This window comes from Ovis aries, chromosome 18 (assembly GCF_016772045.2).
Source record: "Ovis aries strain OAR_USU_Benz2616 breed Rambouillet chromosome 18, ARS-UI_Ramb_v3.0, whole genome shotgun sequence".
In the NCBI taxonomy this organism is placed as follows: Eukaryota; Metazoa; Chordata; class Mammalia; order Artiodactyla; family Bovidae; genus Ovis; species Ovis aries.
The window spans coordinates 18261669-18288375 of record NC_056071.1 but is presented as its reverse complement, the minus strand read 5'-3'; the positions used below and the strand labels follow the sequence as shown (position 1 = coordinate 18288375).

Here is a 26707-nt window from a genome sequence, read left to right as displayed (position 1 = left end):
AGTTGGCTTCTGTTTCTATAAGGTTCACAATGCTGAAGGAAGCACGAGTCAGGCCTGGCTTTTGTGACTTAGTCTCATGGTCTTTAAAGCTCGATTAAGATCTTACTTGTTGGGGATCAGCATTGTGTCTGGGACGGGCACCAGCTTTCTGCCCGGGAAGGAACTAGACAAGCCCCGGCCTGTAGTTGCTAATAGCCAGTGTCCCATGCTGTTTCCAGGCCCTGAAGGACCCCACCCTGGCAGCCCGGAAGGATTTCCAGAGGGAGGCCGAGCTGCTCACCAACTTGCAGCACGAACACATCGTTAAGTTCTACGGCGTGTGCGGTGACGGGGATCCCCTCATCATGGTCTTCGAGTACATGAAGCACGGAGACCTGAACAAGTTCCTCAGGTATGCCAGGACGGCCACCCCTCCTGTCACCCCCACTGAACCCCTGGGTCCTCTCTGGAGCCAGAAGTCCCGTTGCTCCTCCGAACACTTCAGTCTGGGGATTAGAAACGAGAGGCAGCCTTTCATTCTTCTACATTACCTCCTGAGCAATTGGATGCGGACCTCTGCCCCTGATTTCTCGGGAGGGAAGTTGAGGATGCTATGAAAAGTAACCTGCACTCTTCTTCCCAATTCTCAGGTAGACTGAGAAGAAGGGCGAGGTCTGGAATGGCTCCAAGGAGGGAGCCCCGAGGGGTCAGCGTGTAACTTCCAGCTTTAAGATTCTAAAGGGCCAGTTTTCCCCCTGATGTTCTGAGTAGCTTTCTGACTTCATGTCTTATGTTCTCGCTTGCAAAGTGAGGCTAGTCCCTACCACGCCTCCTGAAAGCCTCCTTGTCAGAGACTTTTTGATGATGAATAAGAAAGGACAAGGTTACAAACTCATGGGGAGACAGATGGTTGAAAAAAAGGGCAGATTTTCCCCCAGATAAATTTAGAACTGTGCTATCCAGTACAGTAGCCATATATGGCTATTTAAATTTAAATCTACAATGACTAAATTTAAGTAAAATGTAAAAATTCCTCTGTCTCTCCAGACACACTTCAAGTACTCAGTCGCCACATGTGATGAGTGGCTACCATATTGGACAGTGTGGTACAGAGCATTTCCATTAATAGAAAGTCCTGTTGGCTGGCACTGTTCTATAAGGATTGGATTTTTTTTGTAAAAAGGGTTTCCCCAAGCCTGGAGCAAGATCATCTGGATTTTGAGAGGCTCTTGATAGAGCTTCTAAGAGACTGGAACCCCAGCCAGAAGTGCTGGATGGAGTTACAAATAGGGGTTGGGAAGATGTGAAATCTACCTTCCCTAGAGAAGATAGCATCTCACCAATAGAGCAGAGTTAGCATTTCTCTGCCTCCCACACCTGCTGTCTCCAATTACTGCCCAGATGTGGAGGGAGCAAGCATGTGTGAGAGTGTGTGCAATCCAGGGTCTCATAAAACATATTGAACACTCAGGCCCTGGATGCTTTTAGGGTGTGGTCTTTGCATAGCCAACTTTTGAGTTCTACTGCTGAGAATGAGATTTCCAGAGCTCATGTGTGGGTTATGGTAAACGCTAGCATACTCCCCTAAACCTGATGAGCATCCCCTTGAGGTGGGACATTCAAATGAGTGCTATGCTTTGAAGAGGAAATGGAAGAGGGAGGAAATGGAAAGGGTAGATACCAGGTTTCCAAAACTGGCCCTAGAGGATTTGAAAGTATCTGTAGGATGTTCTAAACCTCCTAAACTTGATTTCATGGTGAAATTTACTCCTTTCCTGAAGAACTAAGTCCTTAGCATGAGACAGACTTGGGTTCATATCCTGGATGTCTTAGTGATGTAACCTAGAACAAGTTATTAACTCTTAATTCTCTCCTGGAAAACAAGACTATTGGTAACTGCTTCATATGTGAGTTGTTATAAGTATTCAGTGACTATATTTGTGTAAAGCCTGGACAAGTGTTCAACCAATGGCAGCTATGATTAAAAGTATTGCAATATTATTTTATCAGACCTGTGAACCATGATAGTTTCTAAAACAAACAGCATCTTTTCTCAATACTTGAGATTTTCCTCTTCTTGTGCTTCCATTCTTCTGAAGTCAAGGGATATGTTCTGTTTTTCCATCAAACCCTCCTCATTGATTCAGTGGTACATTCAGACCTAAGCAACCCCACCGGCAAGGCTAAACAGAGGTCCTGAGTACTGCTCTATGTCCCTGTCATGCCTACTCTACGGGAAGAGGAAGAAAAAGAGGGCAGAAGGTCCTTCCTGCTCTCGCATCTCCCAGTTGGTGGGTTTTAGGGAATCCAGTGCATTCTTCCGATAAACTGGAATGGAGCTTGTCTGCTGGTCCATCTCCCTTGTGAGCTAATGCAGTTGCTCTCCTCTAGAGGCACGAGGGAGGCAGAGCCCATGAGGGAGGCAATGCCCACAGGAGATAATAAAATGAACGTGTTTATATTTAACGGTGCCTTTCAGTGGAAATTGGAGAAGCAATAAAACAGGCCAAGGCTTCTCTGTACAGTGGGGCTCCTTGGCTCACAACTTCATAAATAAAGCCCTGGGTGTGGTTACGGCTCACTGGGCTTCCTGGAAAAAAGATGAATACTAAAAGTGACTGATATGACAGGGCAAGGTGTTTGGATAACAAATCTGGGCCATGATTTGGGATGCAGTGGGTGCTGTGGCTCCCAGGTCTTTGCCTAGGGTCACAGGCTCTCTTCACCCTGTCCTGCCATCCACGGTGGGGAGGCTAGGAGTGTCGACTGAAGAGCAGTGCTACCCGCAGTGTGGACTGTATCACTACTGGATGCATCATTACTGGGAGCTTGCAGGAAATGCACTGAAAGAGCTCTACCTAGCCAATCAGAATCATAAGAGGCGGGGCTCAGGAATCTTTTTAACAAGCTCTCTGAATAGTTTTAAACCCTCCTCCATAGTCACGTGTCACCCATGCAGCTGCTGTAAGACTTTGACCAGATGATGTCCCTCAGTTTCCTTATCTCAAAATTGGGGTGGGGGGATGATTAAGGGAATTAGTACATTAGAGATACATAAAGCTGTGCATGGAACGTAGTCAGGGTTATGTAACTGTTAATTATCATTTTATTAATTACTCTGTAGTAGACATGAAGGAACTGGGAAGCCCCTGGATGGCAGTGAAATATCCAAAAGAGTACATTCACTCCTTGATTCATTAAAACGAGTCTGCTGTCTTCTTAGCTGGTAATCTTAATTGTCATATTTCACCCTAATCAGGCTCACATAATGGAGTTTGGGGTAGATAGAAATAGGCCACAAGGAGGCTGAGAAAAGAGATTTCATTTATCTCTGTGGTGCATCCCAGAGACGAGGAAATCAAGAGGGCATTTCTCCTTGATCTGAACTCTCTCTGCTTCTTCCCTTCTCCTCCTACCCCCACCCCTACAGGGCCCATGGGCCGGATGCGATGATCCTTGTGGATGGGCAACCGCGCCAGGCGAAAGGCGAGCTGGGGCTCTCCCAGATGCTCCACATTGCCAGTCAGATCGCCTCCGGCATGGTGTACCTAGCCTCCCAGCACTTCGTGCACCGGGACCTCGCCACCAGGAACTGCCTGGTTGGAGCCAACCTGCTGGTGAAGATCGGAGACTTCGGCATGTCCAGAGATGTCTACAGCACCGATTACTACAGGGTAAGGGGGCCTCCCCCGACGCAGCATCCATGGCCCAGCTAGCACCTTGCTCACATGTCTCCGTCATTGTCCATTAACCCTGTTACTCTGGAGCACACACATACACTCCTGTGCCCAGGTAGACACTTGATGCTTATCCTTTGGCCATGCCTGCGTCTCTACATACCTGTCAGTTTTTCTCTTGATAGCTTACTCATCCCTTCCGCCTGGATAGGAATACATGACTGTATCCTTACATTGCAATGACATACGCACTATGTTCTTATGTCCATCAGTACTCATTCTTCATGCAAACAGATACCAATATATACATATATATACACATATATATGCATATATCCCCCAGTGCACACGTGGACAAGCTCAACTCGATGCTACATTTTAACATCTTTCAACGCGATTCCCTACCCGGCCTCACCCACAGCACATTATTGTTCTTTAACATTATCTGGTGACCATATAGGCTCATTTCCAAAGACAGATCTCAATGAGAAGGCAGAACCCAACACAAAGGATCAAAATGGTTAGTGTGTTGCTGAGCAGAATTATCCAAATGGTATAAGAAAGATGAGTGAAAGAAGCAGGTTCTCATTGCCAGCTTTGGAGACAGTTGCAAATGGGCCTTAGGGGAAGCTGTTTGATGGTGAGAGGAAACACTATGTTCAACTTTCCTTCAATACAGTTTTCTACTTTATATTAATAGGTATCTTACTTTGCACCCCCCACATTTTCCCCCTTAATATTTGAGAATCTTTTTCCCATGGATCATGGAGTGATTCTGACAATGTTGTTATTGCCAGGGAAAGGACAAGTGGGCATCAGTGGCATTTTTTTCCCCAAAGGAGAAATGTGGGTGCAACCCGTATACAGAGATAAAATAACTTCTGCATATTGATTAGAGAAGCAGATGCCTCAAGGATATGGGAGATTTACTTTAGGGACTTTGAATGGATGAGGAGTTTGGATGGTATATAAGGAGAGGGTGGCGCAATGTTTTGGAGGTCGAGAGACAAGACAGCAATTTCCCTCATCTTCTTTGTACGGAATGAATGATCATATTGTGAATCAAAGGACCCAGACAGGGCTGTCTTTTTGGCCTGAGCACGGTGGGGCAGGAGGCTGGGAGTTTGGGACTGGCTTCTGCAAATCAACTCTGTCTGGATGCTCATGATGGCTTTGCCTAAAAAACATTGCCCAGACATTATAATGAATCACTCAAGACACTTTATCTTATATCTTTTTAACTTTTAATTTTGCTTTGGGGCATAACCAATGAACAATGTTGTGATAGTTCCAGGTGGACAGCAAAGGGACTCAGCCATACATATACATGTATCCATTCTCTCCCAAACTCCCCTCCCATCCAGGCTGCAACATAACATTGTCCAGAGTTCCCTATGCTATACAGTAGGTCCTTGTTGATTATCCATTTTAAATATCGCAGTGAAGACACTTTATTTTAGCCATAACCTGGGGGAAAATGGAATATTTGAGAAACTGCTTTTGTGCCTAAAAATTGACATGTTCACAGTATAACTGAAAGATGGCAGATGATAGACAATCATGAGGATATAAAGCAAAGTAGATCGAACAGTAGGGAAGGTAGAATGTCAGCAGAAAGCTACCTTCTGCTGACAGAAGAAACCCTTCTTCTGTCTAGCCACCTGCCCAGTCTTAGCATCCCTAGACTTGGAAAAAGAAGCATAATGTAGTGGTAGGCATAGACTGATGGGCAGGGCAGACCTGGCAGGAAATATCAAAGTGGAGTCTTTCTTTAGCATCTAGACCAATTTTTTCCAGTTCTCTTTCCAAGAGAAGCATTGGTGTGGTTACCAAGGGACCATGGGTCATAGATTTCGTGAGTCTAGCTGGAGCTGGCACCATTTAATTGCCTCTGCACTCTGTGTAATGGGGTTTGCTGGCCTGTCTGGCTGAGCTCAGATTTATGTTGGTGTTGATAAAAGCTAGGGATGGATCATTGTTTTTCTGTGTGAGGCGGATTTTGATTAGACCAATCTTGGGATCTTAGGAAATAGTATCTGAACAGCATGTGTGCAACCTCAGCTTTCAAACTTGCTTTAAGAAGTGCGCTTACTATTTCTCCATTCTGATTTAAAAAAGAGAGAGAGAGAGAAAGAAAGAAAAGAACCCATCTCCAAATGATCTTGCTTTGCCCTGGCTTAAACAGTTGTGAACTATCACTCTTTACTCCCAGGAGAGTTACAAGAAGTAAATCTATCTCACTTCTGTGGGCTCTAGGGCAGGTTGGAATTCAAGGAAGGGAGTGAGATGGGGAAATGTTCTTATACTAGGTAGCCACAGTTCCCTTTGCACGAGGGCTAAGCCAGATAAGCAGAGGCCAGCTGGCTTGAAAATGTATGGTCCCAAAGAAGTATGAAATTTAAAAAGGAGAGCTATTGCAATCCAAGACCTTCCTCAGTGTCTCCTGTGGGCTAAGGCACTTTAGTGGTGTACAGTTCTTTGAGACCCTGTGGAATGTAGCCCTCCAAGCTCCTCTGTCCATGGGATTTTCCAGGCAAGAATACTGGAAGGGGTTGCTATCCCCTTCTCCAGGGGATCTTCCCAACCCAGGAATCAAACCCGCATCTCTTATGTCTCCTGCATTGGCAGGCAGGTTCTTACCACTAGCGCCACCTGACAAAGAATCCGCTGGCAATTCAGGAGACTTGGGTTCTATCCCTAGGTTGCGAAGATCGCTTTGAGGAGGAAATGGTGACCCACTCCAGTGTTCTTGCCTAGGAAATCCCATGGACAGAGGAACCTGGTGGGCTACAGTCATAGTCATAGGGTCCCAAAAGAGTCGGAGACGACTTAGTGACTAAATAACAACATTGCCGTCAAAACACAGTGCTCCATCAGAGAGCTACATACTCCACTGATGGTGGGTAGATATTATACTCTCCATATTCAAAGATCAGCTGTGTTGTTTCTTCACGTTCAGATGCTCCCAATGCTTTAATGTGAACACAGCCCCACTCCCACTTCTGTGAAACAAGACTTGCCTGAGGTCACATCAGTAATAAACTAGTAATAAACTAGGAAGTCTTATTATTCATACTGGATGACATCGAGGTGACAGTGGGTGCAGTCTTACCTGTGTTCACAGCCTAACACTGCCATTAACCGCCATGGAATGTCAATGTATTTTCCTGAAACCTTTATGTAATTGTCCCATTTTTCAAAAGAGGACAAACATAGTCTCTCAACTGAGTTGGTTTTGATGTTCAGCAAGTTAATATGCATAAAGAGCCTGGAATACACTTCTAACTGGAGAAATTGTTGTTTGTTTTCCTTAGTTCCCATCACACCCCAGGCAGGAGAACCTCAGGGATAATCTTACTTCCTGGTGTAAGTTTTGGGTCAGAGATAAGGCCCTCCTGACCGCTGGAAATTAAACTGGGATAGTACAGCTTCCCTGCAGGAGCAGATCTTTATGTTGACCACGCAGGGAAAATTTCCCTCCCAAGGGTTCAACTTAACCAGAAATACTGGGTCATCAGTATTTGCCTGTTTTTCTGGTCAGTGTTTATAAGGTCCTGCTTGTGAACCTTAGAGCCAAGCCCATGTGCAGATGATTTATGAAAGATTTTTTTGTTTGTTTGTTTGGTATACCAATTGAGACTCCAGGGGAAGGTGGTGATTTATTAGATAGCAAGAACTCTGAAGTACTGTCTCTGCAAGCTGACACCCAGGACAGGTTTGCACCTCTGGGCTACCGTATGTTACTGAAAGCTACTGGGTCTAGGAGTTTGCTGGTTTCTGGTGCCTAACACAGCTTCATGCATGTGTGCTAAGTCACGTCCTACTGTTTGCGACCCCATGGACTGTAGCCAACCAGGCTCCTCTATCCATGGGATTCTCCAGGCAAGAATACTGGAGTGGGTTGCCATTCCGTTCTACAGGGTATCTTCCTGATTCAGGGATGAAACGCGCATCTCTCATATCTCCTGCATCAGCAGGCAGGTTCTTTACCACTAAGCCACCTGGGAAGCCCGCCTTGTGCAGCTACATGCGTAGCACTCTGGCGTGTGCGTATGTTGTGTGTATGTTTGTATGTGCATATGCGTGCTCCCCTGCCCAGTGTAGATTCCAGGATGTGTTTAGGAGGGCAGAGGCAGTGGAGATAAACTTCTCCTTCTAGTCTTCCTTTTAAATTTCTTAATACAAAGAGGTGCCATCTGGCTTGTGTGCAGATGATATGAAAGTGGTACACAAAGGTGAACTGCCTAATTTCCTGTTACATTTAGAGAGAGAAAAACAAACAGCTCTGCCCCAGAGTGAGTGCCAGAGCGATTTGTTCTGTCTTCTTAAGACTGTGCCCCATGACAGATCCCTTTTCCTTGATGGGTCACTGGCTCAGCCACTTCAGAGATTGCCTTTAAACAGGCTTTGACAAAGGTGGGTTTTGAGTACCATTATATCTTTCTCAGAGTATCAGACAACACTACAAGTTGAGGAGTCAGGTCTGGAATTAGGAAAGTCCTAGAAGAAGAGGAGGTTGGGGTTTCCAGAAAAGAAATATTTTCAGATGTTTTGATTTGGAAGGGAGATGGTATGTTGCTACAGGAAGAGTGGTGGGGGAGGGGCTTCGTGCCCCAATCTTACTGAACCAGAGGGCCAGGAGAGTGCCCTCCTATTCACTTTGCCATCCTCTGTGCTTGGCACAGGATCTAGAACCTGGCAAACACCCAGTAGAAATATGAATCAATGCATGGATGACGTCAGAGTGGAAATTCAGAGTGCAGGAAGCGGATGAAGCCAGACCAAGAAGAACCTGAAGAGGCATCACTTTTGGGAGGGTTGGGGGGCTTCCATGCTTTGCAGAGCTGGGAGTCAGGATCCAGTCAGCAGGCTCCCCAGTTAATTTCATTTGTTTGATTTTGGCTGTGCTGGGTCTTCACTGCCGCACGGCTTTCTCTTTTGTCGTAAGCCAGGGCTTCTCTCTAATTGCAGTGCACAGGCTTCTCATTGCAGTGGCTTCTCTTGTTGCAGAGCATGCGCTCTGGGGTATGAAGGCTTCAATAGTTGCAACATGTGGGCTCAATAGCTTTGGCTCCTGAGCTCTAGAGCACAGGCTCAGTAGCTATACGTGGGCTTAGTTGTTCTGTGGCATGTGGGATCTTCCCAGATGAGGGATCCAACTGTATTCCCTGCATCGGCAGGCAGATTGTTAACTACTGGATCACCGGGGAGGTCCTAGGCTCTCCAGATAAGATCTAGAGTAGATCCTGTGTATTCCAGCTGCACCTAATAGTGGCAGAGGTGACAACCAGGATGGCAGCAGCAGGGGATCCGTGGATGAATGGCTCTGCCCTTGAGTCCCATCTGATTCTCCCACCTCATGCCTCCCCACCCTATCTCGTAAGCCCTCCCACTCAAACCAGCTAAAGAAGAAGTGCTCATTTTACACGTGCTGATTGTGGCACTTTGCACTTTCTCACCAGACTCTTAGTGCTATGCCAGGAAAATAAGAGGGTCTTCTAAGACCTTCCAGGAAAGTAAAAGGTCAGACATTGTTAGTCTTCATTCTATAGCTAAGCCTTGATGAGGGTTGGTGATGTCTTCACGGCTTTGAGATTCCTCAACAATAAGTCAGTGTTAGAACATTCCTACAGCCTTTGGATGATTAATTCACCATGTGCATTTGCTAAACCTGTCCATGCTGGTTTATTTCCCCTTGTGCCAAATTGCATAGCCACTGAGGAGGTCTATGTGTTAGAGACAGGATTCAGTACAATTCCCTATGTGCAAGGATGAGGAGAATGCAATCTTTATTCCCAAGGGAATTGAATTTTCATAGAGTGGAACTTCCCTGGAGGCCCAGTGGTTAAGACTACGCTTCCACTGCAGGGATCTCTGGTTCAATCCCCAGTCCTGGAACTAAGATCCCACATGCCACAGAGGTGGGGGGTGGGCAAAAAAAAATTTTTTTCCCTTAGGGAATATAAAACAGGAAGAAAATTTGTAATTTCACCGTGATGCAATAGGATGACCAATTTCAAAAGCCCATCTAATTAGATGGATGATTTGGATCTTGAGACAGTCAGTGGGTTGAATTTTAGGAGGAATGAAGATGGCTTGGAAATCAGCAAACTGAGAGAGGGATCTAGAACAGTGTATCACTCAACCAGCCAAACCTAAGGTATATGAAAGACACATGGGAGGAAATGTTCATGAGGGGTGGGACCACGGTAGCAGCTCTTGAAAGGCCAACTGTTCTGACATGGGTAGATGCAGGACAGCCTTGGGAATCTGTCATCTGTTTTAGTGTAAAAGAGGCTATGTGAGGACGAGCCACCAGGCAGTGTCATGTAGGAGAGACCACCGGGACCTGAGGCCGTAAGGCTGGACGTGCCATGGTCCAGGGGAGAGGCAGTAAGGCTATTGGCCGTGGAGGTAGCAGCGGAGTATGGAAGAGAAGCCATCGGAATCAATGGGGCTGAGAAAGGTGAACTCAAGGCCAGGGCCTGGGAACTCAAAGCCTCTTGCTCTTTTGAATCGTCGTAACCTTGAAAAAGAATAACAGTGAAATGAAGGGTCAGGATAGATTTTTAACAAATGCATCTTTTAGGCCACCTAGTCCATTCTGCGTCCCTGGAGTGTTAGAAAAACAGATGAACAAATGCCAAATCATTCAATTTTAAAGAAACATGAAGCTGGAAGCAGCCTTAAATGTCATCTATTTCACCCCTGTGGCCCCAGGCAGAGCAGCTTCAAAATCATCCCCGACAGATGGTTTGTTTGCTCTATTCCCCTGCATCTCCCGGGATTCCACTGGTTCCTCCTTATTCCTTCCAGCTGTGCAAAAGGAAACTCTCATCGGTGAGAGATTTATCCTTTTCTTTCTAATTTGTAGCACCCTTCAGAAATGGGAAGTTCTCGGTTATGTCTAGCCTCTACCTGCTGCAAAACAAGTTTATCTTGTCCAATATCCTTAGAAGAGATAAACACAGATTATATTCTAAAACAGACATTAGAACACTCAGGAAAATGCTAAGTAGATGCTCAGTGAGACCAAAATGGCCTGGTATTTCTCATAGGTAATTGGTTGTATTTTATTTGTTGAAGGGGAATCAATGGGATATAAATCTCTTTTTCCCTTGACATGCCAATATATATGTATATATATAATATATCCTTTTTCTGAGAGCAGTTTCCAGGAGTCTCCTCAATTTGGTTTCATCTCCCTACAGTACTGAAATCTAGCTGTTTTCTTTTGTCAATGACAGTGGTGCAAGCATGGAATGGATGTTATCATAGTCAGCCTGATCTCCATGAGGACAGATATCGATTTTGAAAAAAAGGACCAGGGTGAATCCTCATCAGAAAATTACAAGAACTTGAGGCATGTTTGTACAGGAACCCATCCTCAAGGAAAGAGAAGAAAAGGCAGCGGGGTGTTGATTCACTCCATCTCTCTCTGCTCCTATGGTTGGCTGGCATGGTAGCTTCTTTGTAACTTGACAGTGGAGAGTATTATAATAGACTCTGTCTAGGTTCCCTAAGTATAAAGGGTTGTTTTTTTTTAATGGCAAACTGAATATATAACATATAAAGATACATAAATTTCCATACAAATATCTTCTTTACCAGCTGTAATTAAGATATTTGCATGTAAAGAGAACAGTATATTCCCTTGACTTCCTCCTGGTGGGGAATTGTATTTCTCTCCTAATCCTCAAAGCCCAAGACTTTGTGATCTGAGTCTAAACAGGAGGAGGAGGAGGAGGCAGAAGACTGGGTCAACATTACATTTGAAATTCAGAATTTTAAACACAGTTTTTACTCCTGGTTGTTGACTTTTCAGGTTTAGCTAATCCTACAGGGCAAAGCTGAGGTGGGATGGGGAGAACGTGGCCCAAGAGAAAGTGGGCCAAGTACCCACTTATAATTTAAAGTTGCAAGCCAGAGTATTTCCATTATGTAGTGCTGGGTGCTAACATTGAAGAGAAGATCTTCCTCTGAATCTTGAGTTTCTGCTTATGAACTCCAGAACTTAGGAAATTTTATTCAATTTTCTAAGCCTTAGATCCTCATCTGAAAAAAATGAAAACAGTTTCTTTTGTGTGGATTAAGTAAGATCACGTATGCAAATTGCCTGGCACCTATTAGGCACTCAGTAGATGATAGTTATTATGCTACGTAAATGAACAAGGTGGAAATTATATACAGATCTTCCTTGACTTACAGTGGGCTTGTGTGTGTGTGTTAGTTGCTCAGTTGTGTCTGACTCTTTTCAACCCTATGGACTGTAGACCACCAGGGTTCTCTGTCCATGGAATTCTCCAGGCAAGAATACTGGAGTAGATTGCCATTCCCTTCTCCAGGGGATCTTCCCGACCCAGAGATCGAACCCAGGTCTCCGGCATCACAGGTGGGTGCTTTACTGTCTGAGCCACCAAGGACAATGGGCTTACTTCTTTAGTTCAGTTAGGTTCAGTCGCTCAGTCGTGTCTGACTCTTTGCAACCCCATGAATTGCAGCACGCCAGGCCTCCCTGTCCATCACCAACTCCTGGAGTTCACTCAAACTCAAGTCCATCGAGTTGGTGATGCCATCTGTCCATCTCATCCTCTGTCGTCCCCTTCTCCTCCTGCCCTCAATCCCTCCCAGCATCAGAGTCTTTTCCAATGAGTCAACTCTTCGTATGAGGTGGCCAAAGTACTGGAGTTTCAGCTTTAGCATCATTCCTTCCAAAGAACACCCAGGACTGCTATCCTTTAGAATGGACTGGTTGGACCTCCTTGCAGTCTAAGGGACTCTGAAGAGTCTTCTGCAACACCACAGTTCAAAAGCATCAATTCTTCGGTGCTCAGCTTTCTTCACAGTCCAACTCTCACATCCATACATGACTACTGGAAAAACCATAGCCTTGACTCGACGGACCTTTGTTGGCAAAGTAATATCTCTGCTTTTGAATATGCTTACTCATTGTAAATTGAAAATATCAGAAGTCAAAGATGCAGTTAATACACCTAAGCTGCTGAACATCATGGCTTAGCCTAGCCTACTTCAAATGGGCTCAAACATTTACATTAGCCTTCAGTGGACAAAATCATCTAACACCAAGTGTATTTATAAAAAAGTGTTGAGTGTCTCATGTAATTTATTGATTGCTTTACTGAAAGTGAAAAACAGAAGGGTTGTGTTGGTATAGAATGCCTATAAATGTGTGACTTATGACATCACGGCTGACCAGAAGCTGCCACTACCCAGTATCATGAGAGAGTTCCTTCTGCATATCATTAGCCCAGGAAAAGATCAAAATTCAAAATTCAATGTATGGTTTCTACTGAATGCATATCATTTTCATACTCTGGTAAAGTCAAACTATTGTAGGTTGAGGATGATCTATATATAAGAAACCGCAAATTATTTAAAGGTACAAGCCTAGTATTTCCTATTATGGTCTTTGGTGCTGGATACTAACATTGAAGGGGAGAAGAGCCTACTTAAAAGAACTTGGAGAGATTAAAAAAAAAAACAAAACAAAACACTCAATCTTCCGGGACTGATTTAAACAATTGGAACTGGTCGGTTGGGTGTCCAGGAAGAAAAAGAAAGCACATTTGGGTGGTCACAGGAAGGGCTTTCCCGTTTTAGATCTGGTAGCTCCAATAAGGAACTAACTTTTGATAACTATAACTATGAATTTTCTGGTCAGCAAAGGCCTGCAGAATTACAGCCCATTCTCCAGGCCTCCTAAGTGTGTGATGCCCCTAGTCACCCCAGAGGAAGATGTTAGGGTCACTAAACATTGTGGATAGAAACAAGCTGGTTTAAGCCCAGTCCTCCCACCTTTTTCTCTCTTACAAATGCAACTTGATAACCTGAGCATTCATTCCTATGCATAACATGGGATAATGGATATTCAAGAGCTTTGTAAAATCATTGACTTGGGCGCTACTGGTTTTATTGCCGTCGTGACCACCACCACTATTACCACCATTACCACAATATACCCTGTTTGGTAGCTGATTACAGGCACTCTGGAAAAAAGATCAACATCCCAAACTTGATTGGCAGTGATCATCTATATGCCATCTCTTTCTCTTTGCCAAACACCGTGACAGCCTCTCTTCCACTGAGTCACGCTCTCTAACCTCTATAGCCAGGATGGACCTTTGAGTTGCAGCCTGGTTTGTCCTTGAAGTTGGTCATTTCCTTACTCAGTGGGTCAGCCCCCAACTTCTTGACCTTTGTGTTTATTTAGTCATGTCCTTGAGTCTTTCAGGTACATGCATATCCTGTAGCTCTCTGCAGCAGAAATTCCCTTGAAGGCAAAGGAACCCACTCCATTTTTGTCACAGCGATGTTGCACATAAAAATGCTTAATTAAAAAATATGTAGCCATATGTCAAGTGTTTATAATGGGTAAGGAATAACATCCAAAGTACTTTCAAGTGTACCCACTTGCCAGGGAGATCAAAACAGTCAATCCTAAAGGAAATCAACCCTGAATATACATTGGAAAGCCTGATGTTGGAGCTGAAACTCTAATTCTTTGGCCACCTGATGTGAAGAGCTGACTAATTGGAAAAGACCCTGATGCTGGGAAAGATTGAAGGAAAGAGGAGAAGAGGATGACAGGATGAGCTGGTTGGATGGCATCACCAACTCAATGGACATGAGTCTGAGCAAACTCTGGGAGATGGTGAAGGACAGGGAAGCCTGGCGTGCTGCAGTTCTTGGGGTCACAAAGAGTTGATTGCAACTTAGCGACTGAACAGCAACAGCAACAACAACAGAATCTGAAAGATGCAATAGCATCACCTAACAAAAAGTCAGCAGGATCTGATTCCCTACCAAAGGCCCAAACAATCTGCTTCTCAGTGAGAAGGCCTGAGAGAATGTCTCACAATAATTAAAACACCCACAAGACTGGAGTTAGCACCAGGAGGACAACTTATTAATGCTCACAAGGGACTGGATTATTAAAAGGCTCTGTGATCAAAGCATCACTCCCAGTAAGCCAGCCTGTATGGGAAGCCTGAGCACGCTGAGACGGTTGCTTAAGGAGGAAGAAATCAGAGCAAGGGCATCAGATGAATCAAATGATCGATGTCATCCAGCCAAAAAATACTGATATGTCTCCACTGATCTGAGAGCAAGAAATTCTTGCCTTCCCATTCTTCTGCCTAAATTGTCTCTCCCCTGACAGAAGCCAGGAGAGGATGAACATCGCCACCATCTAATTCCATGACCTTTGTGGGTCTCTATGATCATACTCTTTTATTATCTGCATCCATCAGTTTACAAATGAGCCATGATGGCCTGGAAGGCACTCAGGCTTTTTTGGACAGACTTGGATGTAAATTCATGTTTTCATCCATTTTACGCTGATCTTAGGGAGATTAATTGCCTTGTCTTTATTTCCAAATACTTGGGAGGGGCACTTTATGGTTAAAGTACCTCATGCTTTCCATGTCACTGAATGTCCTTTATCCCTAAAAAATGACTCGTTTTGTTGCTTTTAAATCTAATTGCCTTGGTACCAAGTAATCTATGCCCCAGAGATGGAAAGTAGGTCTCAGGTAGCAGTTCTGATGACTGGCAGTGGTTGCTCGCAGTAGAGTGATGAGAATAGCTTGGTGACTGTATCTACAATCAGTGAAAAAGCATGTGGGGTCAGTGGGTAATGTCTACCATGAGCATAGGAAAGGGGATGCTGGTGCTTGGGTTGTATAGTTGCAGTCCTGAACTATTCCATCCCAATTTATGCTCTCAATTCAAAGATTCTACTGGACCCTTTTAGTCTTGTTAGAAGCTAACCTTAGCTTCTCACAATTGGAAGTAGTATAATCAGGCAGAGATGTGAGTTTATTGAGTGCACTGCTCTTAAAGATCATGTACAAAGGAAGGGGTTTGCCAGGTGGGCCTTCATTCCTGGGGCTAACAGGTTTTTTTGCCCAAGTTCACATCAATGGAACTAGTAACCCAGTATTCTAAATTACCTTCCACTAGCCTTTTTCACACACTTTACTTAAGCATTTAGTTGTTTCTATTGTTTTAGAATCTTGCTTGCTTAGTCGCTTCAGTCATGTCTGGCTCTCTGCAACCCTATGGACCATGGCCTGCAAGACTCCTCTGTCCATGGGATTCTTCAGGCAAGATATTGGAGTGGGTTGCCATTTCCTTCTCCATTTATAATCTTATGCACAGAAAAAAATGCCTAGTTCTTCATAGATCTGTTCCCTGTTCCACTCTGCCAAAGCTTTATCTGGCCTAGATACAACTCTCCCTTCCAGTTCATCATCCATCAACACACTAGTAATGACCTGAAACATATTTTTAATTTCTTAGAGAGTTGAATAATTCAAGACTTGGATTTGCTGTTAGAGTCCTGCCTTCAAACCCATGTTGATCCGATTTTGAACATTCTTTAAGTGCAGTCATTCTATGGTTAGGACTCTCACCCAGTCAGGCTCTTCTCCTACACCTATTAACCTCCTAAGTATGTTGTGAGCATCCTTGATAAATACCATGAAATGTGGGTAAGCGATCTATACCGGCAAACTCTTGAAATTCTGGCTGGATGTCCACTGGAGGTCATATTATAAAACCCACTTATTTGACAGATGGAGGCACTGAAGTCCAGAGAAAGAGCCAGTGTTTCTCAAGTTCATGCATCAATTTGAAGATAGAGTTAAAACAAGAAAACTTTTCTCCCATCTCACCGTGCTCCTCTTTGAGCATCATCAAAGGACTTTGAGGTTGACCAGGCTAGTATTATTATTCCCACTTACAGATCTTTAAACCGAGAATCAGAGAGATTAGTTGGTGTTGCTCAGAGTGCACAGAAAGCAGGATAGGGCAGAGCTGGGTTCTGTGTTCCGACTCCTAAGTAAAGTTTTATAAAGAATGTGAGTCACGGGACTTCCTTGGTGGTCCAGTGGTTAAGACGTTGCCTTCCAGTGCAGGAGGTGTGGGTTTGATCCCTGGTTGGGGATCTAAGATCCCACAAGTTGAGGCTGTTGTTTAGTCGCTAAGGTGTGTCAGACTCCTTTGCCGCCCCATGGCCGCATGGACTATAACCCACCATGCTCGTCTGTCCATGGAATTTCCCAGGCAAGGATGCTGGAGTGGGTTGCCATTTCCTTCTCCAGTGGATCGTCCCAACCCAGGGACTGAATGCATATCTCCTGAATTGCAGGAGGATTCTTTACCACTGACCCACCAGGGAAGCCCAAGATCTCACATGCTTTGCAGCCAAAAAACCAAAACATAAGACAGAAGAAATATTGTAACAAATTCAATAACAACCTTAAAATGATCCACATCAAAGAATCTTTTTAAAAATAGCTATATCCCTTTAAAAAATAGAATCAAGAATGTGAGGCCATTTGTGAATACAGTATCCATCAGTTTAGGTACAGTTTAAAGTTAGAAGTGTGAACCTGCAAGAAGCTAGGGTCATGATTTTTTTTTTTTTCCTAGGAGGGCTTTGTGACAAAGATGAAAAGAAGGTAAACAGTTGGGGTGACTCAGGGCTGGCCCATCCAGCAAATGAAGATACCCTCATTCAGGGAGTTTGGGGTCTCCAGGCAGGTAATAAAGCAAGCAATAGCAAGGTGTTTCTAGCCACGTGTAGTCTCCAGATTATAACAGATTCAGTGAAGCTGAAGAGTAAGAAAAGGATGCCAGGAACAGAAGAGACGGTGATTGGAAATGAGGAATGCTGGCCTAGTACCTCTAAATGTGTTGCAGGAAGTGACTTTGTACACGTTTATTGTGAAAATGTATTCTCAAAGCATCTGTTGACATGCATTTATTTTTAGTAGCTTCAGATTTCTTTCCTTTTTGTTTTTTAGTTTATTTCTGGCAGCGTTGGGTCTATGTCGCTGCACACGGCCTTTTCTCTAGCAGAGGCGGGCAAGGCTTCTCTCTAGTTGAGTTGTGCAGGCTTCTCACGGCAGTGGCTTCTCTTGTTGCAGAGCGCGGGCTCCAGGGCGCTCGAGCTTCAGTAGGCACAGCTCTCTGGCTCTAGAGCACAGGCTGAGTAGTTGTGGCACAGGAGCTTAGTTACCCTGCAGCACGCGGGATCCTTGGTCCTGGACCAGGTATCAAACCTGTATCCCCTGCATTGGCAGGCTGACTCCTGACCTCTGGACCACCAGGGAAGTCCCCCTTGGGATGTATGAAAGGGCAGTTTCCATGCCTTATTCCACCAGTCACATATCCTTTGCTTAACACCATACCTGGTATAGGGTAAGCATTCCATAAATGTCTGTTAAGTGAAATAAACAAGGAGACAAGTGTATCTCTTGGTGAGTGGCTGATCTGGGATGGTGCTCCAGGGCACTGCAGTTTGGGACAATCAAATCACAAAACCAGGCTTTATCACATTCAAAGTCCTCGGGAACTGTCCTCCGTCAGTCTGACTTGGTGAATAGGCTCTGCACACAGTCCCTTACCCACAGGGGTCAGGATTAGAAGACTCTTGGGTGCTGGAGCTCAGTGTCACAGACAGTGTCCCTTCCTATGTGGAAATAATGGACCATCCTGTACGACTGTGTATTCTCCACCCCTGGTGATTTTCCAGAAAATCCAAATAACCACCTTTTAGGGATGCTATAGAGACACATACCAGATGAACTCAAAGTTTTGCTTTTTTCCAATTCTCAGATCCTAAGAGTCAACTTAGTGATGAAAAGTGCTTAGACAGGTGCAAAGTGGCAGAGTAATTTAAGAAATTATGATTATGCTCCTGCATGGAACCGTGTCAAGTATGTATTTTTGTGATGCTATGAAATATTAGGCCAGATTCACCCTCCCCCTATCAACAGAGTCACACGTCTGCATTGCTTCTCACTTCCCTCACACCTCACCATCTGTCACCTGCCCGATCTCTAGCCCACCTCTTGCTGTGACTGTTTGTCTTGCTCAATCTTGAAGTCTTTCTCCCCTTTTTCTAATCTAAAATCCATGCTCTCTTCTACCTGAAAGAAAACTCTTCATTTGAACTTTCTGCCACCCACAAATTTCATTTGTCTCCTCAACTACTAAAATAGTCATGTTTGTCTTCTGTCTTAAATTTGTAACAATACTTATTAATTTGGCTGTGCTGGGTCTTCGTTGTGGCACACGGGGCCTTCGTTGTGTCATGCAGAATCTTTCCTTGCAGCACAGTGGTTCTCTGGTTGCGGTATGTGGGCTCTAGAGTGTGAGGGCTCAGTAGTTGTGGTGGGGTTAGTTGCCTCACGGCATGTAGGATCCTAGCTCCCCAACCAGGGATAGAACCCAAGTCTCCTGCATTGCCAGGCAGACTCTTAACCACTGGACCACCAGGAAAGTCCCTTCTGTCTTTATTTTTAAGCTTCTGATCTTACCCCTTCCTTGACTCTGCATTTTGGGGCTCACTAATTATCTCCCCATACCCAAATTCAAATGTCTTTGCTTGAAAAAGTCAAATCCTTTTTTGAACCAACTGTTGAACGATATTATCAATAGCTATACCATTCCTTGTCCCACATCTCCAGTCCCCCACTGCTTACCATCCTTGTTCAATGCCTTACTGATGCCTCAATCCACAGTCTACTTCCCTTTCTCTTTTTTTTGATGTGGACGATTTTTAAAGTCTTTATTGAATTTGTTACAATATTGCTTCTGTTTTATGGTTTTTTGTTTTTTTTTCGGCTTCCATACATGCAGGATCTTAGCTCCCCTACCAGGGATCAAACCCACACCCCTGCTTTGGAAGCCAAAGTCTTAACCACTGGGCGAGCAGAGAAGTCCCTCTACTCACATTTTCTGGCCATTCTTTGCTCTTCCATTGGTTTCTCTCCTCATTGGAAGTTCTGGTGCCACCGTTTTAGACATCTACTTTGGAATCTTCATGCACTTCCATGGTTATAAACTCTTCTTGCCTTTTGCAAAAGCTGTTTGAATTTGCACATTTATTTTATTTTACTTTTTGGCCGCATGACGTGGCATGAGGGATCTAGCTCCCCAGCCTAGGATTGAACTTTCACCCCCTGCAGTAGAAGCAAGGAGTCTCAGCCACTGGGCCACCAGGGAAGTCCTTGAATTTACATTTTTAGCTTCCACCTCTTTCCTCTTTGCTTAGTCTGTGAATCTTCTCTGGGGAGTTCGTGGGGGTTGAACCTTGCTGGAGACAAAACTCACTTTGGTGACCTCCTGCTTCCTCAGCAGTCTGTTGGCATGAGCAAAAACTCTTTGGAGAGGTTCCCAAAAGGGGAGTCATTTTTTAAATTGTCTCTTCATCATCGGTACCTAAGTCTTCACCAAATCCTTCTGTCTTCATAGCACCCGGGATCACTGTTCTTTGAATGTTGGCAAGAACAATCCTCATTCACATCCTCATCAGAGCAACACTTGGATCAGTGCGTGCACCTTCAATCTTAGAGCCCACCAACCCTTACTTCTCAAACTTTTCGTCATTCTGCCTGATTATTGAAAGACTCGGGGAGATACTCGTGTCTCAAAAGTATACATGTCTCACTCTGCACTCTGCCAGACTCCTTCCGGTTGCCTCCCACCAGAAGCTCCCTCAGTGGGACACCCAGCCAGCCTGCCCCCCCATTCCACAGTGACATTTGCTAAGTCCTATCATTGCATGAGGACTTCCGCATCAGTTTGCAAGGGCTGCCATGACAGAGTTCCACGGAAGTCCAAGGTCAAGGTATCAGTGCTGGTTTCTCCTGGACCTCTCTCCTTGCTTGTAGGTGCCCGTCTCCCTGTACCTTCCCATTGTCTTCCCTCTGTTCATGTCTGTGTGCAAATATTCTCTTCCTCTAAGGACCCAAGTATATTGGATCAGAGTCCACCCTAATGACTTCATTTAACCTTAGTTACCTCTTTAAAGACCCTATCTCTACATCTAGTCACATTCTGGGGTATTGGGGATTGGGACATAAGAATTTTGTTGGAGGACAGAATTCAGCCTGTTATATCTTCTCTTCCCAACTTCCCATGGGCTCTTTTTCTCATCTCCCCCTTTGTTTTTTCTCTCTGTCTGTTCCTCGCTGCCATCAAACCCCAGCAGTGCCCATCTCATTGCCTTCACAGGATGGTCTCCTTGGCATGGCCCCATTGGTTTGCACACACAGATGTGTTGCTTCATGAATGTGCGTCTTCTTTGGGTCATTCCTGTGCTTCTCTGCCTCTGGTTTGACTGAGGGCAGGGACTGTGTCGTGTGTTCTGTCCACAGATCTTGATTTCGGAGGTGCTTGAGAAATGCCATTGCTAAGTCACCATACATCACTTCTCTAAGGCAGCCTGACCCTCACCCCCTCCTCTGACTTCTCAAGAGGCTTTTTGGGAGAAATGGGTTTTTCCCAAGTGGTAATAGGGAAGATAAATGGTGGTTTTGTTGACAGCAAAGAGAGGGAGAGTTGAGACTCTACATAGATGACGTTCTGCTAGCTCATCTCCTTTCCAAATTGGAAAACAGAGAAGGTATCCGGGAGAGAAACCCCTAACAGCAGAGATGAGTTTATTGATTTTTCTGCTGAAGACAAATGTTTCTCAGAAGCTTTGGAGAAGGTGCCATTTCTTGACCTAAAGGGAGAAAAATTCCAGGATAAGATCTATTTCCTTTCAGAGCCTCAGTGAACTGGGAGGCTCATCCAGTCAAAAGTAGAACTGTTGGTGAGAAACCAGCTAGATCTTGGTGGCTCACAAAGGGAGAAGCTGGGTGCCGTGTCCTAGGAGTGGTGTGATGGGGTGTCTGCCTAGCCGTGGACTCCTGAGCAAAGGCAGTTGGGATGAGCTGATGCAGTTAGCCTTTCTCTCCGGTAACATGGGAGTGGTGTTTGGAAGCCATGGCCGAGAGAGTCACTCCGTCCATTTAAAGATACACTCACCTCCCTTCTCCTCCCTGCTTTCATCCCTTCATGCTGTCTTCCTGTACCTTCATCCCTTTCTTCTCTCTTCCCCCGCCCTCCTGTCTCCCCAATTCACTGTCAGGAAGGGCCATGCCAGAAGGGCCTGCCCAGCGTGTCATGGCAGCGGCAGAGGCTAGAAGCATCGGCAGCTTCCACAGTGAGTCTGGATTTCATTTCTGGGGTCAGGGGGCCGGGCAGTCCACACACACACTGACAGCTTGCAGACTTTGGAGAGGAACTTCCATGGGCTATGGCTGCTCTCCACCTCTCTTCCCCTGCTTCCCGTTCCAGGGACACCATTGACTATTCATGGAAGTCTCCTGCCAAAGCCATGATGTTGATGTGCTTCGGATGTCTCACGGGCAGAAAGCATGGAGGGGGGTAGGGGGGCCATGATCTGCTGAAACGAGGTGCACATTTGGGAAAGCCCCCGGAGATCGAGTGGCTGCCAGGGGTTCTGTCCCGCCCTGCGCGTGTGGTAGAGGCTGGAGGCTCTGCATGGACAGTGGATTGGCTGCTTTCTTGCATTTCAGCAAGTGTGACCTTGAGTTTTGAAAACACATCGGGTGCCTATGTTCCATAAGAGACACACTTGAAGGAACTAAGGGTACCTGATAGGCTCAAGTGACTAAAAAACTGGAGGTCTCCCAGTTGACTCAAGGCTTCCCTGGTTACTCAGATGATAAAGAACTTGCCTGCAGTGTGGGAGACCCGGGTTTGATCCCTGGGTCAGGAAGATTCCTTGGAGAAAGGAATGGCTACTGACTCTGGTATTCTTGCCTGGAGAATTCCATAGACAGAGGAGCCTGGTGGGTTACAGTCCATGGGATCGCAAAGAGTCATTCATGACTGAGCAACTAACACTTTCACTTTTACTATCCCCATTGACTTCAGATGAAGCTTAGTTGAAGAAATGTGATGTTCAGGATAGTTATTACAGAGCTCCATGATAAGTCACATGCCTGAGAACTGGAAGGAAAGTCTTTCCCCATCCCCGTTTTCATTTCTACCGTAAGTTCTGAAGTAGAGATGGACAAACTGCTAGCATTGGTCAAAGTTGTGTCTGTCTTGCCTGGATCGTCAGACAGAAGTAGATGGCTTCCTTCCAATTTTTGCCCAAGGGCTGTTTCCTTTTGTTTGGGGAATGGTCCACTTGTGAAAATAGACCCACAAAATTTACCCACCCAACCTTAAAACCATGAGTTTGAGCAAACTCCAGGAGATAGTGAAGGACAGGAAAGCCTGCGTGCTGCAGTCCCTGGGGTCGCTAATTCAGATACAACTGAGAGACCGAACGGCCACCACTGGACCTTACGAATCCCACCCAGATTAGGAAGAGAGAAGTCCTTTTCGCCATCTCGAAATGCTGTTTCCAAGTACTGACTGGGTGGGTTGCGGTTCAGTTTGAAGTGAGCAGCCTCTGCTTTCTGTTATGTGACATTATCCTGATGTCAGCCTTATGGGCAGGTGCACGGGGATGTTTTCACAGGTCCATTCATTTCTCTCGTGATTTGGTTAGGGAGGTAAATTAAGCATAGCCTCCCAGGCTCTCTCAGGATCTCATTTTTATAGGTATTTCTTCTTGGCACTGTTACTAATAAAGGCATTCACTTTAAGAATAGTTGTGTAGGGCTTGAGTTTATCAGAACATGTTTGCCAGTCTTATTGGAATGTTGAAAGAAGGATAATTATAAGAGATTAGTCACTTTTTTTCCTCATGCTTTTACAAAAAATCATATGCATTCCATTCACATCAGAGTAAAACTCTTGGTGTCAAGAGTTGATGGGTTTAATTAAAGTATCATACTGGTCAAATTTGTTAATTAAGTTCGACAAATATTTATTATTAATCAATCTATGTGTATTTGATGGTCTAAACGAGGACATCTCAGAGACTGAAAAGAGAAGCTACTACTAATAAAGCAGATATCAGAGGCATAAATTGGGATCTTGCCTGAGAAATTGGGACATAGGGCAACTCTATTCATACATTGTGAACTGTTCTGGGGGCTAGGGATACAACTGTGAATAAAACAGACAAAAATCTCTGACCTTAATAAGTGAGACAGAAAATTAAGATAAAGTAAAATATTAATATATTGAAGTTTGAGAATAATAGATCCTTAGAAGAAAAATAAAATAGAGAAGAGAACAATAAATGCTTGGTGGTGGTAATGGAGATGGTAGTGGGGATGGTATGTGTGTGTGTGTGTGTGTGTGTGTGTGTGTGCACACAATTTTAGATAGGGAGGTCAAAGCAATTGAATTCCCTAAAGATCTTAGTGCATTTTAGTTTATTTAGGTTATTTAATTTAGCCAAGGAGGGCTTTAATGGCTTGGCTAAAATTTTTCTGGAACAAGTGAGATCTGGACATTTTGAATGCACAGCAAGGAAATACTTCAGAATGACCCATAAAAATGGAGGAGGCAGAATCGGGGGTGGTGGTGGCATTGGAAGCACACGCAGTCTGTTTAACAGGCTTCATCTTCAACCATCATCAGAAAGTATGTAAGGCTGTGGCTTTAACTGCCTGGGAAGCATCTTTGTAGAAAGTCCTTCAATCTTAGACTTGTGTTGGCCATTTAGGATTGTCCAAGGCTTTTCTTCTTCCATGTGGTGGCCTTGGGGGTGGTACAGGATGGCAACTCACAGGTACTGAGCACCGACACCTGCCAGGTACTTGGCTAGAGGCTTTGAATACATGTATTTAATCTATGCTTCCCACGTGGCTCAGTGGTAAAGAATCTGACTGCAATGCTGGAGATGCAAGTTCAATTCCTGGGTCAGAAACATCCCCCAGAGGAGGAAGTGGCCACCCACTCCAGTGTTGTTGCCTGGAAAATCCCATGGACAGAGGAGCCAGGCAGTCCATGAGGTCACAAAGAGTCAGACATGACTTAGCAACTAAACATAAAATCTATACTGTTCCCTTGAAGAAGTTACCATAGTCTTACTTTAGGGATTCAGTTCAGTTCAGTTCAGTTCAGTCGCTCAGTCATGTCTGACTCTTTGCGACCCCATGAATTGCAACACGTCAGGCCTCCCTGTCCATCACCAACTCCTGGAGTTCACTCAAACTCATGTCCATCGAGTCGGTGATGCCATCCAGCCATCTCATCTTCTGTCATCCCCTTCTCCTCCTGCCCCCAATCCCTCCCAGGATCAGAGTCTTTTCCAATGAGTCAACTCTTCGCGTGAGGTGGCCGAAGTATTGGAGTTTCAGCTTTAGCATCAGTCCTTCCAGAGAACTTTAGGGATTAGAACATTGATATTTAAACACAGAACTAGAAAACAGTGCAGCAAGGATTTAAACCCAGGTGAAAGTAAGTCTGAAATCCTGCCTTTATCAATTAGGCTCAGCATCCATCCATAGCCACCAGCTGGCAGGAAGTAGTTGAAATAAAAAGAAGTAGGACTTGCTGGGTGATGGCAAGGTCCTGCGAATGGGCTGATTTGCATGGCTGGATCAAGAGCAGATGCGCTGAGTGGCTGTCCATGTCTTTGTTGACTGTGCATGAAGGTATAGTGAATTCTGATGCTTTTCCTTATGTTGTCATTGGGAATGGGGGTAGGCGTGAACCATTGGGGAGCATGAGAGCAAGTCTTCTTGTCTGACATCCATCCTTGGCAGAGGTGGAACTTGACTTCAGTGCGTCCTGGATTCCTGGGTTTCATGCATGTTGGAAGGAGGGTGGTACATGGGTCTCTGGGTAGATAATAGGGATGGGGAGGCCGTATGTAATAGGGGTGGGGACGATGTGTGTAATAGGGGTGGGGAGGATGCATATAATAAGAATGGAGAGAATCTATATAATAGGGTAGGGAGAATGCATGCAGATCTGAGACCAGACAAAGGTTTTTCGATCGGGGCTTGAGTGAAGAGTTGAGTTTGGAGAGAATCCTAAATTTCCTGCCTGCCTTTGTGAATAGAGCCCACAGACTGACTTCATCCAGTCTTGGGACTGCTGTTAGCGAGAAGCATGAAATCTCTGGACCACATCTTATTGTGGTTATACTTAACATCTGTATCACTCTGTGATCTTGTGCTTACTTGTACATTTACATACTTCTCAGAAAAGAAAAATGAAGTAGAATCCTATTTTATGCATAAGTTGGGCTGCTGGTAAAGTGACATGGCAAGCAAACTACCCTCTGTGTGCACCAGAGAGAGCTGTTGTAGCAAAGTGAAGAATTATTTTGGTATCTCCAATAATCTTTTCCCATCTTCCTTTGTGCTAACGGAGGATCTTCCCACCTGCAATGCAGTTATTTCACTGGACTTCTGTAACATACTTACCCAGAGGTCTCAATCCATGTCAAGGCAATGCCTCTTTGAGTTTCACAATATGTGTCATATGGATAGAGAGAAGTTATTACTGTCATTTACCCAGGATTTTCTTTACCTCACAATGTCAGCATCACTTAAGAATATCCTCCAGGCCCTTGAATGTCCCTTACTGCGGTCTTCCAGGTAGTGGATGATGATGGCTTCATCAAATCCTGGTTCTTTACTGCTTATGACCCGTTATCTAGTTTCCCTCCATCACTTTGAAACTCACAGGCTAAGGAGAAAAGCATCATTCATCTTCCTCCACAGGAGACGCTTCTCTGACTTATCTAAGAGTCCTCTCCCTGGTATAAGGAAGCAAGCATGCCAGCTACCTTCTCTCCTAAAATATTAACCCATTTCAACACCTGTGACTTCTGTATTCTGCAGCCATGTGCTCTGTGGAGTACCAGTGTGGAATGGAGATAAAGGTTAGAAATATCTAAAATTATCTTTTAAGAGGACAAAGATATTCCTTCTTTCACTGATTACATAAGCTCACCCTGCCACTCACACATAGAATAAGTCTTAATTCTGGAAAGGACTTAGCTGCAGCTCAAAGGTCAATGTCTAAGCCTTCAACCCATGTCTATGATGGCACACGATCACAAGTGAGCCCGTCTGGGAACGTGCTTAGAGACCCTAGGCACACTCTTTCCACCAGCATGCAGGGAGTCCAAGGGTGTGTTTCCTCACCCCAATGAACCCAGTTTTTCTAATTCACCTGAAAACACATCCCTGTCTCTTTGCACACGTAAGGCACACAAGGAGAACTCAATATGAGCTTTTCAACGTCCTCTCTGTATATTAGTGCTTTTCAGCCATCATGGATGGAGGTTGTGGAGTAAATCAGGTTGC

The 26707-nt window shown here is 44.8% G+C and overlaps 1 protein-coding gene across 2 annotated transcripts in view; it reads left to right on the top strand.

The window, feature by feature from the left end:
* The window catches only part of NTRK3 (neurotrophic receptor tyrosine kinase 3), a 431855-nt gene that overhangs the window by 363736 nt on the left and 41412 nt on the right, over positions 1 to 26707 (top strand). For both annotated transcript variants that reach the window (XM_060401597.1, XM_042235650.2), the window contains exons 14-15: positions 219 to 391; positions 3410 to 3653. In XM_060401597.1, coding sequence (XP_060257580.1) covers positions 219 to 391; positions 3410 to 3653 — 417 coding nt within the window. The remainder of the gene's footprint in view (positions 1 to 218; positions 392 to 3409; positions 3654 to 26707) is intronic.